Below are 17,765 nucleotides of genomic sequence, written 5' to 3'. Positions count from 1 at the left end.
CTTCCACATGAGATTTTATTAAGTACACTACCATGGCATCGTAAATAATTTTAAAGGACCTTTATTTTAGGAAGTAGATATTAAAAAAAATATTATTTAATTTTTTTTATTTTGCATATAATTTTATAAAATTTTATAAAAAATATAAATATAAATTATACGCAGCCCGGTTCGGTACTCGTTGGAGGGTCATATTTTAAATTCATCCCGAACTTCAACAATTTTTAGTTTTATATCCTATACGATACGATTTCGCTGAATAGATTAGGGTTTAGGACGGGCGCGAAAAGACCTACCGAGCTGCCATCCCATTGCTTCCCCCTATTCGTCTCCTCCACCTGCTCTTCTACCACCACCTCCTCGCCGGCAGCGGCAGCAGCGGAGCAACTGATTGAAGAGGCGGAGATGAGCGTGTGGAACTACGTGGTGACGGCCCACAAGCCGACGAACGTCACCCACTCCTGCGTCGGCAACTTCACCAGCCCCCAAGAGCTCAACCTCATCATCGCGTAATCTCTCCTCTTCTTATCCAGGGATTCTTTTCTTCTAAGGTTTCAATGTTTTATCCTTGCTACCTCGTGTGGTTCGTCCAGTCTTTTCTGATTCTAGGGTTCGGGGTTTGGAACCTAGCATGTGTGCCTATTTGTCTACTACGTAGCTTAATTTTGACTTTTTGGGAATTTGTTAGGGTTTTCTTTGGTTTGCCATGGAGTTATACATTTCTCACAAAATAAGTTCGCTCTTTTATTCAAGGGCAAATTATTTTTCTCCAATCAATCGTGTTTTTGCTTGTTGGTTTACCATTTTATGATATATTTGTAGAACTTAAAATGGCCGGAGTATTTCTGACCTCCTTAGTCCTTACGATAGGCCTAGACATCACAACAAAGCATTTTCTTGTATATTCTTTCAATGACAAATGGACAAAATTCTCTCTCTCTCTCTCTCTCTCTCCCCCCACCTCCCAACCCCCAACTGGCCCCCTCTCCCTCCCCCGCCACCCCAACCTCTTTCCTCTTTTATCTGTTTCTCAATCTCGCTTTCAAAAAAAAAAAAAAAAAAAGCTGGATATCTATTTGGCACTATTTGGTTTATCCGTGCAAGTACATAATTTTGAGTATCTTTTAATACCTTCTGATTCAAGTTATTAGGATGTAGTTTATTATTATTATTCTCTAAATTCTAGTAAGGTTGTATATGTTGATCCTATAGTTCCCTTCTCTATGTTCCCTAAGTTAAACATTTCACCTTTCTTTTTACAGTAAATGTACTCGCATCGAGATCCATTTGCTTACTTCTCATGGCCTACAGGTAAAGGAGCCATTTTTTCATTATTTCCTTTATCAATTGGTTTAGAACTTATTTGTTAGATCTATTTGGAGATTGGTAGTTGCATAGCATAGAAGAACTATGAGGAATATTGTTTAATAATTGTGTAATATGCAATTAAAAAAGATGTTTGTAAAGATTGGTATTTTATTTGAAGTAAAAAGAGTGCATGAATGTCCAAGTAGAAACAAATGTTGGACAAATTCTATGATTCCATTCATGGTCTGGATACATGCAGTAATATTCCAATTGTTCCTTGACGGCCAGTTAAAATTGGGAAAAATGGTAGGAAAGCAGTAATGAAAGCATTTTTAACAGCAGGGAGAGCAGTCCATACCAAAAGCCGTACCATAAGTGGTACCACAAGCCGTATGTTCAGTGATTGTTGTATGCAAAAAACTGATAATGCAAGAAATATTTGCTTAATTACAATGAATATAGTCCCTAAAGATGAGGAGTCCCCAAGGACAGCTTTCTTATAGAAGATGCTAGTGTTATAGAATATGCTACCAGCGATTAGTCAGCAACTCCACAAGACAAATACAAGAACAGCTTAGCAATAATTCGTGGTCCATTAGAAGAATCCAGAAGAGCAAAGTAAGAAAGGAAAAGCTAGAAGCTATTGCTTGCATGGCAAAGAGTCCATGCATCAACTTTGCACGAAAGGAGGCCTAGAAACCAATGGAAGACCCCTTCCAGTCATCCAATGGATATTGGAGAATGGAATGAAAGGTTGAAAACACTTATGAATTATGATGGGTGCTCTTCTGAGTGGATGGTAGAAGGTGAGAAAGTCAGGTTTGACTTTATTAGTGGCTGAAATGGTGCCAGTGATGTGGTGTTTGTATTTGTTAAATAGGAGGTAGATATTTCAAACAGTGATGCAGATGCAATGCTGCCTTGGTTATCCTGTTACTCCTTGTTTGGACGGTGCTTTTTGCCATTTTCTTAATAAAAGCTATTGCTGTATCAACACTTGCAAAATGATTCTTTTGAAGGATGTCGCACATCCGATGTCATGCATGCAGAAATTATTGTATGCAGATTTTTAATACTTAAAAATCAGAACATGGCAAATAAAATTTCTAATCTAGATTAAACCGTTTAATCTACTTAATAACATGACGTAGATCTAATCTACTTAATACAGGATCATTCACATGCTTGCAATACTAAGATTAAAACAGATTTTAATAAGAATAAAATAAAAAATTGAGATTCGATCTCAATATCTTTGCATGGGTAGTAATCCACTGCGATCAATGATCCAGGTAATCTGATGATGTCCTCGTCGAGCCGCACACGTATCCGGCCTCTATGGGTATCCACACGAGGTGCTTTGTCCGATCAGAGATTGTCGAAGCCATCGGGGTGCTAGTTCTCTTGCAGGCTTTCCTTTTGATGGCTGATCCGTCGTCTTCTTCGGATCTCTCGGACTCCTCCAGAGATGAAAAAAGATGCTCTTAGGAGGAAGAAGTGGTAGAAGAAGGGAAGAGGAAAAAACTCCTTTTCTCTCTCTCTCTCTTCTAAAAACCCTTAGATCTAGAAACCCTAGATCTCTCACCACGCCACAAGATGTCTCACGGCCCCTCTCAGGAAACCATGCCTCTCTCAGAAAATTTTCACCGTGAAAACCTTTCTCATGGTAAAAACCAACAACAACTTGTCGCACAAAAGAGAGGGGGTCATATGGTTGGCGTCCATGGTTGTTTGGATGAGAACCAACTCATCCAAGATAAGGATAAACCCTTATCAGTCATTCAAACTCGAATTCAAATCAAATTTGAATTCGATTTTGAACAAAATCTGATCCGTAACTAAAATGGATAAGAGGGGGCGAGAATAGTCAGATAGGTGCGCAAATCCTTATGCAAAAACCTGATTTGCGTGAGGTTGGCTTGGGTAGTTGGCGCTATGGATGAAGTCCAATCCAATTGGACTCCTTAATTCATCAATTTTGATCCAATCCAAAATCTTATTTGGTTAGGGCCAATTAGATGATTGAACCCAATCAAATTAAGCACTTAAAATCCTCAATTAAATCCTAATCAAATTAAGAATTAATTGAGCCCAAGTCCTAATCAAATCAGGACTTAATCTCCCTCAGTGATTACGTCATCTCATAACCTAATCAGGTCAAACCTAATTGAATCCAATTCAACTAGACTTGATCCAAACCTTTTTGCTCCGTCAAATTGAGTCAATTAGCAATCAAATTGCTAATTAATCCTCCAATAATTTACTAACCATTAGCAAATTATTTTATTATAACTTTTGCATAAGGTTAATCATCGATCACATTGACGATTTTATCCTTCAACGATTCGTAATCGTTGATCAGCCATATGTTTAGACAAAAATTTTTGTTGTGTGTGATCCCGTAGGTTCTATTCTGTCTGGCAGTGAGATATATTGTGATCTCTATCACAATATTATCGAAACTCTTTTCGATGGATCGGAACAATTTCAATTCTGCCCTTCGAAGGTCGTCAATCATCAAGATGACATCCGATGAGTCTCACAATTCATCAGTGACACCTAGCAATTTGTAATGGCAATCCAGCAGAATAAAAATATTGAACTTCTAGGTGTAGTTACCATGTAGTCCGGTTCTTCTATCATGAGTCCCAATAGGACGCAAATCAAAGATAACTCATCAAACCCGTTCGTCCGTCATATGTCAGATTCAATCGATTCGAGTCCATATGAAATCTTATGGAAATTCTTTTCCATCATTCACCTACCATGGTTATGGATTTTGAAACTTAGTCTCATGAACCGCATAGGATCTCTTTCTGTCTGTCAGGGTCGACAGATCTCATTTTGGTGCACATCCTATCGTACAACAGATCTACTGTAGCTAACATACACTACAAAGTTTCGAATGGCTAGGTAACCAAGTGATTGTGCAGTCAAATTATAGCAACCTCATTGTGAACAGTCAAGACATCCAGATCAAAGAACTATCTACATCACTGCAGTTTTGAGTAAGTCACTGACGAGTGGATAGCCATCCTAGTGACTTTTCATGATGGTCACACTTAATATCAGTTGTTCTCTAACAATCATCTGCACTCTCGCTCCAGTATTCCTACATTGCAGACTCGAGACTCATATGTCCGAAAGAAGCGATCTGTGCACTAGTCTATCTGGATCAATTATCATTTTCATGATGATCCTATGATCGGAAGCAATTTAGAAATTAACCACTAATGACGTGTGTCTCAAATTTTCAATTCTTTGAGAATACGTATCATTATCCGTTAATTCTTCGGACGATTCATGGGCACAATTAAAGTACATATAACATGAATAGAAAAGTAATCCAAATTTTATTAATTTCAAAATTCAATTACAAAATTATGCTTCAGAAATGTACATGTGTCAGTCAATCTGGCTTCTAGGGCATATATCTAACAAACTCTCACTTGACTTAAAGTCAATTGGCCACAAACCTAAGCCTCATTTTCTCAAGATGAGCTTCAGTCTTTTGTTGACTCAGCGGCTTGGTCAGCGGGTCAGCCACATTCTCAGTGGAGTCGACTCTTTACGTCTCGATAAATTTCTTCTCGAGATATTCGCAAATCAGATGAAATCACTGCTCAATGTGCTTGGAATTTTGATGAGACCTCAGTTTCTTAGTGAGCGCTATAGCATTATTGTTGTCACAAAAGAGTGGAACGGTATCTGATGGCATTACATCCAGTTCCACAATGAACTTCTTGAACTAGAATCCTTCTTTAGTAGCCTCAGACGCGGCGATGTACTCTGTCTTCATAATGAAATTTGCAATGATCGATTGTTTGGAACTCTTCTAGCTAATCGCTCTGCTATTACACAGGAACACAAAATCTGATGTAGACTTTCTATCATCAATGTCAGACACAGTCTGCATCTGTATATCCCTATATCCATAAGTCTCCTTCAAAGATCAAAAAGAGATCTTTAGTCCTTGTCAAGTACTTAAGGATATTCTTCATAGCAATCTAGTGCTCCTCATTTTGCATTCGACTAATATCTGCTTGTGATACTCACGACAAGAGCAATATTAGGTCGAGTATATAGTATAGCGTACATGAGGCTCCCTATAGCAGAAGCATAAGGAATTTTGCTCATACGCTGTATTTCGTCAAGTGTGCTAAGGCACATCTTCTTGGAGAGATGAATTCCATGGCTGAAGAGTAACAGATCCCTTATGGAATTCTTCATGCTGAACCACTTCAGCACTTTCTCTATGTATAGTTGCTGTGACAAATCCAGCATCCTTTTAGGTCATCTCTATAGACCTTTATTCCCAGAATGTAGGATGCTTCTCTAAGATTTTTTATGGAGAACTCTTTGGACAACCATACTTTTACAGAAGTCATCATGGGTATGTTATTTTCAATCAGGAGGATGTCGTCCACGTATAATATGAGGAACGAAACAGTGCTCCCACTGACCTTCTTGAACACGATTTCTCCTCATTCTTGATGAAATCAAACGATTTAATCGCATCATTGAAACGAGTATTCCAACTTCGAGATGCTTGCTTTAGTCCATAAATGGACTTTTGCAGCTTACAGATCCTGTGATCTCCATCACTGGATGTGAAATCCAGAGACTGCTCCATATAGATATTTTTCTCAAGATATCCATTCAGAAAGGTAGTTTTCACATCCATCTGTCATATCTCATAGTCATGAGCTGCTGCAACAGCAAGCAATGTCCGAATGTATTTCAGCATGGCTACTGGCGAGAAAGTCTCTTGATAGTTAACGCCTTCGTGCTGACTATAATCTTGAGCCACAAGTCTTGCTTTATAGGTCTCCATCTTTCCATCTGAATCGATCTTTCTTTCAAAAGATCTATTTACACCCAATAGGAACTATTCCTTCTGGTGGATTTACTAAGGTCCAGATTTGGTTGGCATGCATTGAGTCAATCTCTGACCTCATCGTTTCCAACCATTTCGTGGAGTCGATGTCTGACATTGCCTCGTCGTAGGTTTTAGGATCATCAATATGATCCATATCACCCATGAGGAATGCTTTCTCTACATCCTCTTTCAGCATACCTATATGTCTTTTTGGAGGACGTGTGATCCTAGTGGATTTACAAGGTGGAATGGGTTCCTCAGGCTCTACAGCTCGTTACTCTTTAGAGACACTCTTTTCGAGCTGAATTTTTCTCCCATTGCCTCCATTCTGGATAAACTCTTTTTCCAAGAATTTGGCATGCCGGCTCACAATCATATTGTGATTCTTTGAAAAGTAAAAATAGTACCCTAAAGACTCTTTTAGATACCCTATAAACGAGTTCTTATAGATCTAGCCTCTAACTTGTCTGTCTATTGCCATTTGACATAGGTTGGACATCCTCAAATTCCGAAATAATCAAAATTCGACTTCTTACCATGTCATATATCATATGAAGTGGTGGGAATGGATTTACAGGGAATCCGATTTATCAAGTAATTGGCAGTCATTAAGGCGTGTTTCTAAAGAAATAAAGAAAGATCAATGAAGCTCATCATGGATCGGACCATATCCAATAGGGTTCAATTTCTCCGTTCTGAAATCCCGTTGAGTTGATGCATTCCAGGTGGAGTCCATTGAGAGACAATGCTATTTTCGTTAAGATAATCGAGAAATTCTCCACTTAGGTATTCTTCTCGTCGATCTGATCAAAGTACTTGAAGTGATTTTTCAGTTTGCTTCTCTACCTCACATCTGAATTTCTTAAATCTTTCAAAGACTTCAGATTTGTGTCTCATAAGAAACACATATCCGTACTGAGAAAAATCATTGGTAAAATGATGAAGTAGAGATAATCTTCTCTGACCGGCACATCAAATGGACCGCACATATCAGTATGTACCAGAGCCAGTACCTTAGTGGTCTTTTTTCCATGTCTTACAAAGGGTAGCTTGGTCATTTTTTTCTTGAAGGTAAGACTCACAGACTGAAATCGACTCATCCGAGAACGAGTCTAAAAGATTATCTTTCACTAGTCTATTAATCCTTTCTTCTTTGATATGATCTAGCCTAAAGTGCCACATGTACTTTAGGTTAACCTCATCTCTGGATCTCTTAGACCCAACGGTACTCACAGCTTGCTTGGATAAATTGACTGACTCATCTGCATCAACATGCAAATGATAGAGACTGTTGATTAAATGACCACGTGCAATCATTTTATTTTCAAAATAAATGGTGCAATGATTCTTATTGAAACTAATTTCATAATCATCTTGTGCTAAACACGAAATAGAAATCAAATTTCTGCTCGCATTAGGCACACAGTAACAGTCCCTCAGTTTTAGACAAAAATCAGACGATAGTCGAAGAAGAGAGGTCCCTACGGCTACGGCATCAACTTTTGCTTCGTTGCCTATACGTGGGGTTATCTCCCCTAGCCTCAACCTTCTACATTCCTTAAGACCCTGCATTGAAGTACACAAGTGTATACTAGAACCAGAGTCTATTACCCAACTGGTAGTAGAAGAAACCGTTAGGTTAGTCTCCATCACGAACATGTCTGACATACCTTCTAAAAGTGTCCCTTCAACTTTTCAAGGTTTCCATCGGCATTCCTGATTTAAAATACAACCTAATTATTTGGAATTCAAAAATACTTTTCAAGTCCCTTAGCCAATCCTTAAATAGGAACTAAATAAATGGTTGATTAAGATGCAAGTTAGACAATTAGAGATAGACAATTTTCTATAGAGAGAAGAAGTTTTAAGTTAGACTTTTGTAATTGATTTTAGTTTATTTTAAGAAATTTATTTTAAAAATAAACTTAGCTCCTACTAATATATTGGAACTCCCACTATTTCTGCAGATCCTAACACTCCTCGGGGTGGGAAGCGGAAATTCTTTCGCGAGTTAAGATTTCTAGTAGATACTGTGGTCCCATCGATTGGCACACCATCTTACCCGACAGATCTTGGTGAATGTGTCAACCAATAGGTGGATAACTCTTGCCCAATGCTTCTTAAGCAAATTGCAGCAGACTTTGGATCTCTAAGTCTTGAGACCTCACATGACAGATCTTAGTCTCATTTCTTAGTTAAGTCAGACCCACCATTGAGCATGAGTGAAGCCGTCATTAGATCCTCACCTGATAGATCTTGGGCCCAACTCCATCTCCACCTCACATATAGAGTGGTTGCTTCTCCCCTGATGCAATTGAACCACTGTATCCAGTCGAGAACAGTCAACATCCAAGAGGGCACGACACTCTACAATGGTGGAAGATCTCTCGACTTAATATTATTGAGGAGGTTTTAATTTAGGTCTCTTCCTTAATTAGTCATAATGGTTATGACTAACCTAATGGCATGGGCTAGCTCGAGTTCAACAAGTAACCTAATACAAAAACTAATCTCCCAAAATGGTCAGGTAAATTAAGATACGTGGGGATCCCTCGTTGCTTTCATTAGACATCAATAAATTGACTAGGTCAAACAATGGAATCAATTAAAGAACCACCATTTATGTACTTATCTTAGACACTAAATTGTTTGATTAGAATCGATCAGGTTAGCCTATTGATCCAGGCTCGAACCATTGAGCTGAATTAGGTCTTAAGTTGATCGATAACATATGGCTGTCAATCGATCTGACCAAACTACAACTATTTAGGTTGCTCATGAGTACATTTGATCCCTTCCTAACTAACATTTGATTCGGTTTGATCAACCGGTCAAGCTAGACCTAATTGAGCTACCCACACCTTGAATCCATGTATTATGAAATTGACTTAGATCTTCAATTCTCAATTTTTAGATCTGTTTAATTTTATTTCTTAATTCTTAATTAAGTCCGTGGGTTAAGTCAGATGTCTAAACAATTTAGATCAATTTTGCATCACATATAAAATTCTGTTCACAGAACTGAGTTAACTCACCCTGGACTTGAGTCGGCTCAGTATAGTGAGTCGGCTCAGTCACAGGGCTGAGCCGACTAACCTATGACAAACAGTAACCTATTGGCCACAGCCTTGAGATTGAGCTGACTCACCAGGACACTGAGTCGACTCAACAAGGACTGAGTCGACTCAGCAGGCGCGCTAGCAACAGGTTTCGATGTTTTATAATTTTCTGCTGATCCATGCATAATGAAAAGTTCTAATTTAGAAATTAAAACAATTTTAAGGTCTAAACAACTAAATTACTGAGTCGACTCAGCAGGCGTGCCAGCAACAGGTTTCGATGTTTCATAATTTTCTGCTGATCCATGCATAATGAAAAGTTCTAATTTAGAAATTAAAACAATTTTAAGGTCTAAACAACTAAATTATCCATCAAAATCTAGGCTTTTTGGATCTAAGGCTTTGCAGAAAATTAAGTTTTTCTTTTCACTTTTTTTCTTCATAGGATATAATCACATGGCATCCTTACACGTCATAAGAGAACCCTTTGATTGGGCAAGTGAGGGACTTTAATCCTTGCTTTCTTTTATGACCGGACAGGCCTGGTGATCAACCCACTCTGAGTACTTTGCTACTCAGACAATCAACTAGACTACACATCATATATGTATAAAAGAACAGGATCATCATTACATGTTTTAAATTAGATCTAATATAATCTTTAAATCTGATTCTAGATCTAATCATGCATTTCATGCAACATGGACCAAGCATACATCTAATGCATCAACTAAAAATCAGATTATAAACATGTAATATAGTTCTAATCTAATTACATCACATGTAACATAGATCTATCATGACCCTTCACAAAAACACATCACATGCATCCAATTAAAATCTGATTATAATCTCATGTATTATTTTAAATTTCAGATATGATAATCGGATTTTCAGATCTGAAATTGCATGTGAAACGACAACCTGGCTTTGATACCACTTGAAGGATGTCACACATCCGATGTCATGCATGCAGAAATTATTGTATGCAGATTTTTAACACTTAAAAATCAGAACATAGCAAATAAAATTTCTAATCTAGATCGAACCATTTAATCTACTTAATAGCATGACGTAGATCTAATCTACTTAACACAGGATCGTTCACATGCTTGCAATACTAAGATTAAAACAGATTTTAATAAGAATAAAATAAAGAATCGAGATCCGATCTCAATACCTTTGCGCGGGTAGCAATCCTCCGCGATCGATGATTCGGATAATCTGATGAGATCTTCGTCGAGCTGCATACATGTCCGGCCTCTACGGATATCCACACGAGGCACTTTGTTCGATCAAAGGTTGTCGAAGTCATCGGGATGCTAGCTCCCCTGCAGACTTTCTTCTTGATGGTTGATCCATCGCCTCCTTCGGATCTCTCGAATTCCTTCAGAGATGAAGAAAGATACTCTTAGGATTAAGAAGTGGTAGAAGAAGAAAAGGGGAGAAAACTCTTTTTCTCTCTTTTCTTTCTTCTAAAAACCCTTAGATCTAGAAACCCTAGATCTCTCACCACGCCACAAGATGTCTCACGGCCCCTCTTAGGAAACCATGCCCCTCTTAGAAAATTTTCACTATAAAAACCTTTCTCACGGTAAAAACTAACAATAACTTGTCGCACAAAAGAGAGGGGGTCATATGGTTGGCGTCCATGGTGGTTTGGATGAGAACCAACTCATCCAAGATAAGGATAAACCCTTATCAGTCATTTAAACTCGAATTCAAATCAAATTTAATTCAATTTTGAACAAAATCTGATCCATAATTAAAATGGATAAGAGGGGGCGAGAATACTTAGATAGGCACGCAAATCCTCACGCAAAAATCAGATTTGCGTGAGGAATAATGTGGTGGCTTGGGTAGTTGGCGCTAGGGATGAAGTCCAATCCAATTGGACTCCTTAATTCATCAATTTTGATCCAATCCCAATCCTATTTGATTAGGGCCAATTAGATGATTGAATCCAATCAAATTAAGCACTTAAAATCCTCAATTAAATTCTAATCAAATTAAGAATTAATTAAGCTGAAGTCCTAATCAAATCAGAACTTAATCTCTTTCAGCGATTGGATCATCTCATAACCTAATTAGGTCAAACCTAGTTGAATCCAATTCAACTAGACTTGATCCAAATTTCTTTGCTTAATCAAATTGAGCCAATTAGCAATCAAATTGCTAATTAATCCTCTAATAATTCACTAACCATTAGCAAATTATTTTATTACAATTTTTGCATAAGATTAATCATCAATTACATTGATGATTTTATCCTTCAACGATTCGTAATCGTTAATCAGCCATCTGATCAGATAAGAATCTTTTTTGTGTGTGATCCCGTAGATTCTATTTTGTCTGATAGTGAGATATATTGTAATCTCTATCACAATATCATTGAAACTCTTTTCGATGGATCGGAACAATTCCAATTCTATTCTTCGAAGGTTATCGATCATCGAGATGATACCCGATGAGTCTCACAATCCACTAGTGACACCTAGTAGTATGTAGTGGCAATCCAGCAGAATAAAAGTATTGAACCTCTAGGTGCAGTTATCGTGTAGCTCGGTTCTTCTGTCGTGAGTCTCGATAGGACGTAGGTCCAGGATAACTCGTCAAATCCGTTCGTCCATCATATGTCAGATTCAATCGACTCGAGTCCATATGAAACTTTATGAAAATTCTTTTCTATCATTCATCTATCATGGTCATGAATTTTAGGACTCAGTCTTATGAATTGTATAGGACCTCTTCCTGTCTATCAGGATCGAAAGATCCTATCTTGATGCACATCCTATTCCTACAACGGACCTACTGAAGCCAACATACACCGCAAGTTTTCGAATGGCTAGGTAACCAAGTGATTGTGCAGTCAAACTACAACAACTCCATTACGAACAGCCGAGGTACCTCAGGTCAAAGAACTATCTACACCACTGCAGTTTTGAGTAAGTCACTGACGAATGGGTAGCCATCCTAGTGACTTCTCGTGATGGTCACGCTCAGTACCAATTGTTCTCTAACAACCACCTGCACTCTTGCTCCAATGTTCATACACTGCAGATTCGAGACTTATCTGTTCGAAGGAAGCGATCTGTGCACTAGTCTATCTGGATCAATCATCGTTCCCATGATGATCCTATAACTGAGAGCAATTTAGGAACTAACCATTAATGACACGTGTTTCAAATTTTCAATTCTTTGAGAATACGTGTCATCATCTGTTAATTCCTCAGACGATTTATGGACATAATTAAAATATACATAACATGAAAGGAAAAGTAATCCAAATTTTATTAATTTCAAAATTCAGTTACAAAATTATGCTCCAGAAGTGTACATGTGTCAGCTAATTTGGCTTTTAGGGCACACATCTAACATCTTTGAGGTACGATCTGTATTGCTAAAGCTATTTCTACTTTGTGTTGCTTGGGTACTTACTTCAAATAGGAGAATTTGTGTAAAATACATATCAGTGAGTCAGATATGTGTCAAGCACGTAGATGCTTATCAAACTATTTACTTTCAGCTTTTAGGGATTGGTGTAGATTTTGATTCTTTAAAAATAAGTTCGACCCACCATAATGATATTAGATATGGGTGTCTGTTCTGTCTAAAGATTGCTTAAGATTGTTGGTAATAAAATTACCTTTTTGAGCTACCATGTTTCTTATATGTATGAGGTACTTTGGGAGTTTGGATGAAAAATGTGTCGAAAGATCTTACCTTTGTATTTACTTTGCTAAAATATTTAAAATACGTATAAATTTTAAAAGTTCTTTACTATATGTCCTTGTTTCTCCTTTTCCTCCGGCTGAATCAAATGTTTGATTAGTTGTCCAAATCTGATTCTTGCATCTTTGCCCAACTACAGCTCCAACTATTGCCATCTATTGAAGCATACAAATTAAAAAAAAAAATTAATTAGAAATGTATCATTTTTTTTCCTTTTCTGCTTCTTTTGAAACATGGATTCTCTCTTTTAGTTGGGTTTTATGCTTCTAAGCATGATAGTTCTGTTTATTTCTAGCACTTTGCATCCTGGATATAAGTTATTTTCCATACCATATAAAGTGTTTCCTTAAAAAAAAAAAAAGCAAAATTGATGGGAAAAGGAAAGGGATGGGGCTTCGGCAAAGTGATTCTGACCTCTTCATTCGCTGAGATCTCGGCTAGTTGAATCGGTCTCTGCCCAGCCAGATTGAGTCGACTCGGCTCGACTAAGTCGAGTGGCTTGGTCTTACATTAGAAAAAAAAAAATAAGAAAAGGAAAAGGAATGCATGTGAAAGTGATTTTCTGTTGTTGCAGCCTATGCTGGATGTTCCAATATATGGAAGAATTGCGACACTTGAACTTTTCCGTCCTCATGTGGGTATCTTTTATTTTCTTTCCATTTGATATATATCTTTTCTTTTTTTATATGGTTTTGCAGTGCTTCTATTTGACATTGTCATCTTACAGGGTGAACCTCAAGATTTCCTATTTATTGCTACAGAAAGATACAAATTCTGTGTTCTTCAGTGGGATGCAGAGACATCAGAACTCATCACAAGGTTAAGGAAGAGATGGACATTTCTTTTTTCTTGTTTCTCTCGATAAGCACTTTAATCTTTAACATCAGCATCAAGTGCATAAAGAGAAACCGATGTCTTTCAATGATGCCATTTATGTTGTTTCTATATCTTTGTAATAGAGAGTTGCAATTCAAACCTTGTAGAAGATAGAGTGAGTCTAGGGCAAAACATTACTATATATATATTGTTGACTTTGTACATGCCAAATTTATCTGTGTGACTACACCCTTTAAATTAGTCTCTCACCCTTTTTCATATATCAGGTTGTCTGCAGATTTTGCTCTTTTAATACACCCTAGTATCCACCTCTCAGGAAGGAAAAAAATAAATTTTTAGATAGTCAGAAATCAACTGGTATTAATTCTTCTGATTGTATCTACCTCCTAGCAAGGAGAAAACTAAATCTTTAGATATCAGAAATCAATTGGTACTTCACTTGTCTATTTGTGTATTATCTTAAGCTTTTCAGATCAGTTTATTATACAGCAGATGGCCTTTTCTTGACACAATGAATATTACATATCAATTCATACTGATTTTGTCTTTAGACCTTTTTTTTTTTCTGAAATGCTTTGGTAATCTAATTGGTTTATGAATTTTGCATACATGTTCTTTTGGTAGCTGGCAACTATAGTCTATCGCACTTCCTGGATCATGTTCTTATTAATTTTGCTCTAAGCATCATCTAAGTGTTCTCTTAAGCTACGTGATCTTTCCATGAAACAAAGAAGTAGATGACTTATTTCAATTAAAGTTCTTTCTATTCAAGTAGTTTACTGTTACGTATGCATATGAGCACATGCTTTTGTGACATGCAGAGCTATGGGAGATGTTTCTGATCGCATTGGTCGCCCAACAGATAACGGACAGGTAAAAAGATTTTTTTTCTTGTTTCCCTGTTCATTTCTATATCTGATAGAGAAATATGAGTTGGACTGGAATACATAAAGGCATACATTCAGCAAGATTGGGTTCCTACAGAATTACTTTTCATTTACTTTTCCAAGAAGGACAGACTGAAATCAGTGATGAGAAGCCCTTGAGCTTATTAGTTTGGGATGTCTTTTTGGTAGCTTTATCTTGTATCTGGTTCATTGGAATCCTATTGCTGATATATTTGGACTTGCAAGGTGCAGTTTCAGCTAGGGCTTATCTGAACTGTTTGGAGTTGGAGAGTTCCTGGGACATGCTTGCTTTGATGATCATATCTAGTTTTTCAAATCTAAGCTTCATTACTGCATTGCTGGAAGTGATGGATCACTTGCAGATGTCTCTAAATTGATGTTTCCATGGGAAACAATTATTTTTGGTGAGCAATGATATAGATGATTCAGTCCCAGAGAAGGTCAGGGAGGGGATGAAGTTGAATGGTGATGCACGTTTAAAGCATTGCTGTTTGTATTGGTGCCATTTTTGTTTCTTCTCACCAGAGATGGGGGTGAAAGAAATAGTCATGCATCCCTTAGCTTGGAGGGCTTGTTACAACTCACAATTCAACGAAATATGCCGGTGCCGTCTAACCACTCAATCAGAATATGATTGCTTTCTTGAAAGAAAACTTGTGTTGGAGGACTTTAATGGAATCTCAGCGATATCGGTTAAGGATCAGTTAAGGATGTTTTATGTGTGATAAAGATTTTGTCTGTCCATGTACTTTGAGTTACCAAGGAGATGTTTTAGGAGATACGCTTCCTAAGGAGTTGTTTTGGGAGATGAGCTTCCTTTGTGAAAATGTTTCCCTACAATCTTTCCCTTGAGCCTTGGAGTTCCCTCTTTTCTAGCTTAGGATTTTGTATCCTTCTGTATATTGTGCTATGTACCTGCAAACACCCAAAAAAGGCATTCTTACTCACATTTTCTTGATATTTCTTTTTTATTGTTGTCTGTTCGGGGGCATCAAATTAGCAAATGCTTTGTTTCTATAGGTGATGATTTCTCGGATCACCATAGCAGGTACATTGGCTCTATATTTTGGTGTATTCTTCAGTCATGGTCTTAAGAAATCTTGTGCTTGTATATATTCATGCATGATTATAGGGAATCATTGCCAATTATATTCTTCCTTCATATGGCAGTCATAGAATTATTTATGTACTAGTACTTGTTTCTGTGTCTTTGTCGTGTTCAAGTTTTGAGGCTCGTTCATTTACCTTTTTATCCCGTAATTTATGTGAATTGCTATCTCAGTATCTCTTTTTGTGCTTGTAGATTGGCATAATTGATCCAGACTGTAGATTAATTGGTCTCCACCTCTATGATGGCTTGTTCAAGGTAATAATAACTAAGTGGGTCACTTTATTGCACATTTAGTGCTTGTATCTTTTGTCCCTAATGTTTGGATGCAATACAAATAGAGGAATACTGAACCTTCGAGTATTAATTGAGATGCTTGCAAGGATTTATGGCTCGTTTGTTTCTGCAGGTCATACCCTTTGATAACAAAGGACAATTAAAGGAAGCATTCAACATCAGGTACCAGGAAGTGTAGTCTTAAATAGTCATTTATCCTTTAGCCATTATTCTGCATTCTAGTGGAAATTAATCCATGCAAATATCACTGTACATACTGAGGGTTGATCCTTAAGAGGAGCAGCTTTGTTTGCTATTGCTGTTTTGACGGTGAAAAAGTATTTTTAGCAAAATGAGCTGATACTGCATCATGTGGCAGTAGAACAAGCATGCATCACCTCTGTTATTTTTATTACACTATCAAATACTTTTATATTTTCAACCATTTGTTTGTTAATTTGCTCATCCTGGAACCATTCTTTTATTTTAGTAGGATATGTAACTTTGCAAAGGTAGACTTAGTTACACTCAAGGGGATCTCCACTTAGATCTGGTCAAGTGTAGATTGGACTTGGTTAGACTTGGATCCTATTTTTTTCTGATGCCAATTTCACTTAAAAAATTTAAAAAAAAGGGTAGAGCCTTTATTTCATTTGGAGATAGGAGCTCTACCCAATTTTTGTGTGGCCAGAGGAGAGGGGGCTCAAAAGTCCTCTCAATGGTTGGCTAAACCAGTATTGATGTGCATATTGGGTAGCCAGCGGCTCGATACAGTATTGGTTTGGTATAGTACCAACTTGATATTGTACTGACATGGTACGCCATGGCATGCTGATCATCAGACTGGCATGCCTATTTTTTGGTTTTTTTTTTTCATTTTTTTAATATTTAATGAAATGTAATCAAGTTTTTTGGTTTTTTGAATAATTTGAACTCTAATTTGATGTTTCTTGATTTCTTTTGATGTTTTCATTAGAGTTAAAACCCTATTTGATGTTTTTATCATCTGGTCTAGATAGGCCGTAATTATATGATGAAATGCAAGATTGTTGCTTCTATCTTTTGCAAGAGTGCAGTCAAGATTCTGACCCAAAAGTGACCATGGGTATTCGAGTAGGTAGTTAAGTGGCGACAAGAAAATTCACAATAGTATAAAAACAAAACAAAAAGTCTCTAAAGCATTTGGCTGAAACCAAAATGAAAAGGTCAGCAATCTTGGCTTCTGATGTCAGAAGAAGCAACACACAATATTTAAAATCAATTAGTAAAATACAAAGCACACAATGCTACCATCAATTAGATGTATTTATAGTACAGTATATGTTTACTAACATCTAAAATCTGGTGGAGTGTGTATATCTCTCATAGATGCGGAGATCATTAACATCATCAAAAGGCACATCAGTCCATCCCTCTAATCAGATGGCAATGCAGTCCGTACGCTCAACCCATAAGGTACGTGCCTTGGGTTATAACTGATCTCGGATCTCTCACCAAAGCTTTAGCTTTGGAAAGTATCCTCTATTTGATAATACGACTGTGAAGGGGCTTATCTGAACATGCTAACAGCAAAATCTGACAAAGTGCTCCAGGCTGCATGGGATAGAAGCCGCTAAAAGATGGCTTAGATGCACGATATCCCTATCCGTATGGGTCAT

General features: G+C 37.3%; 1 protein-coding gene across 1 annotated transcript in view; it reads left to right on the top strand.

Annotated features, from left to right (window-relative positions):
• Nucleotides 1-262: 262 nt before the first annotated feature.
• Nucleotides 263-17,765, top strand: part of LOC105033280 (DNA damage-binding protein 1a) — a 48,020-nt gene continuing 30,517 nt past the window's right edge. The window contains exons 1-7 of the mRNA XM_010908016.4: nt 263-509; nt 1,263-1,311; nt 13,553-13,612; nt 13,706-13,797; nt 14,637-14,688; nt 16,027-16,089; nt 16,241-16,290. Coding sequence (XP_010906318.1) covers nt 406-509; nt 1,263-1,311; nt 13,553-13,612; nt 13,706-13,797; nt 14,637-14,688; nt 16,027-16,089; nt 16,241-16,290 — 470 coding nt within the window. The 5' untranslated portion in view covers nt 263-405. The remainder of the gene's footprint in view (nt 510-1,262; nt 1,312-13,552; nt 13,613-13,705; nt 13,798-14,636; nt 14,689-16,026; nt 16,090-16,240; nt 16,291-17,765) is intronic.

The sequence above is a fragment of the Elaeis guineensis genome, chromosome 5, assembly GCF_000442705.2.
Source record: "Elaeis guineensis isolate ETL-2024a chromosome 5, EG11, whole genome shotgun sequence".
Lineage (NCBI taxonomy): Eukaryota > Viridiplantae > Streptophyta > Magnoliopsida > Arecales > Arecaceae > Elaeis > Elaeis guineensis.
Note: the sequence above shows the minus strand (reverse complement) of the source record. Positions and strands in the feature narration are given on the sequence as shown.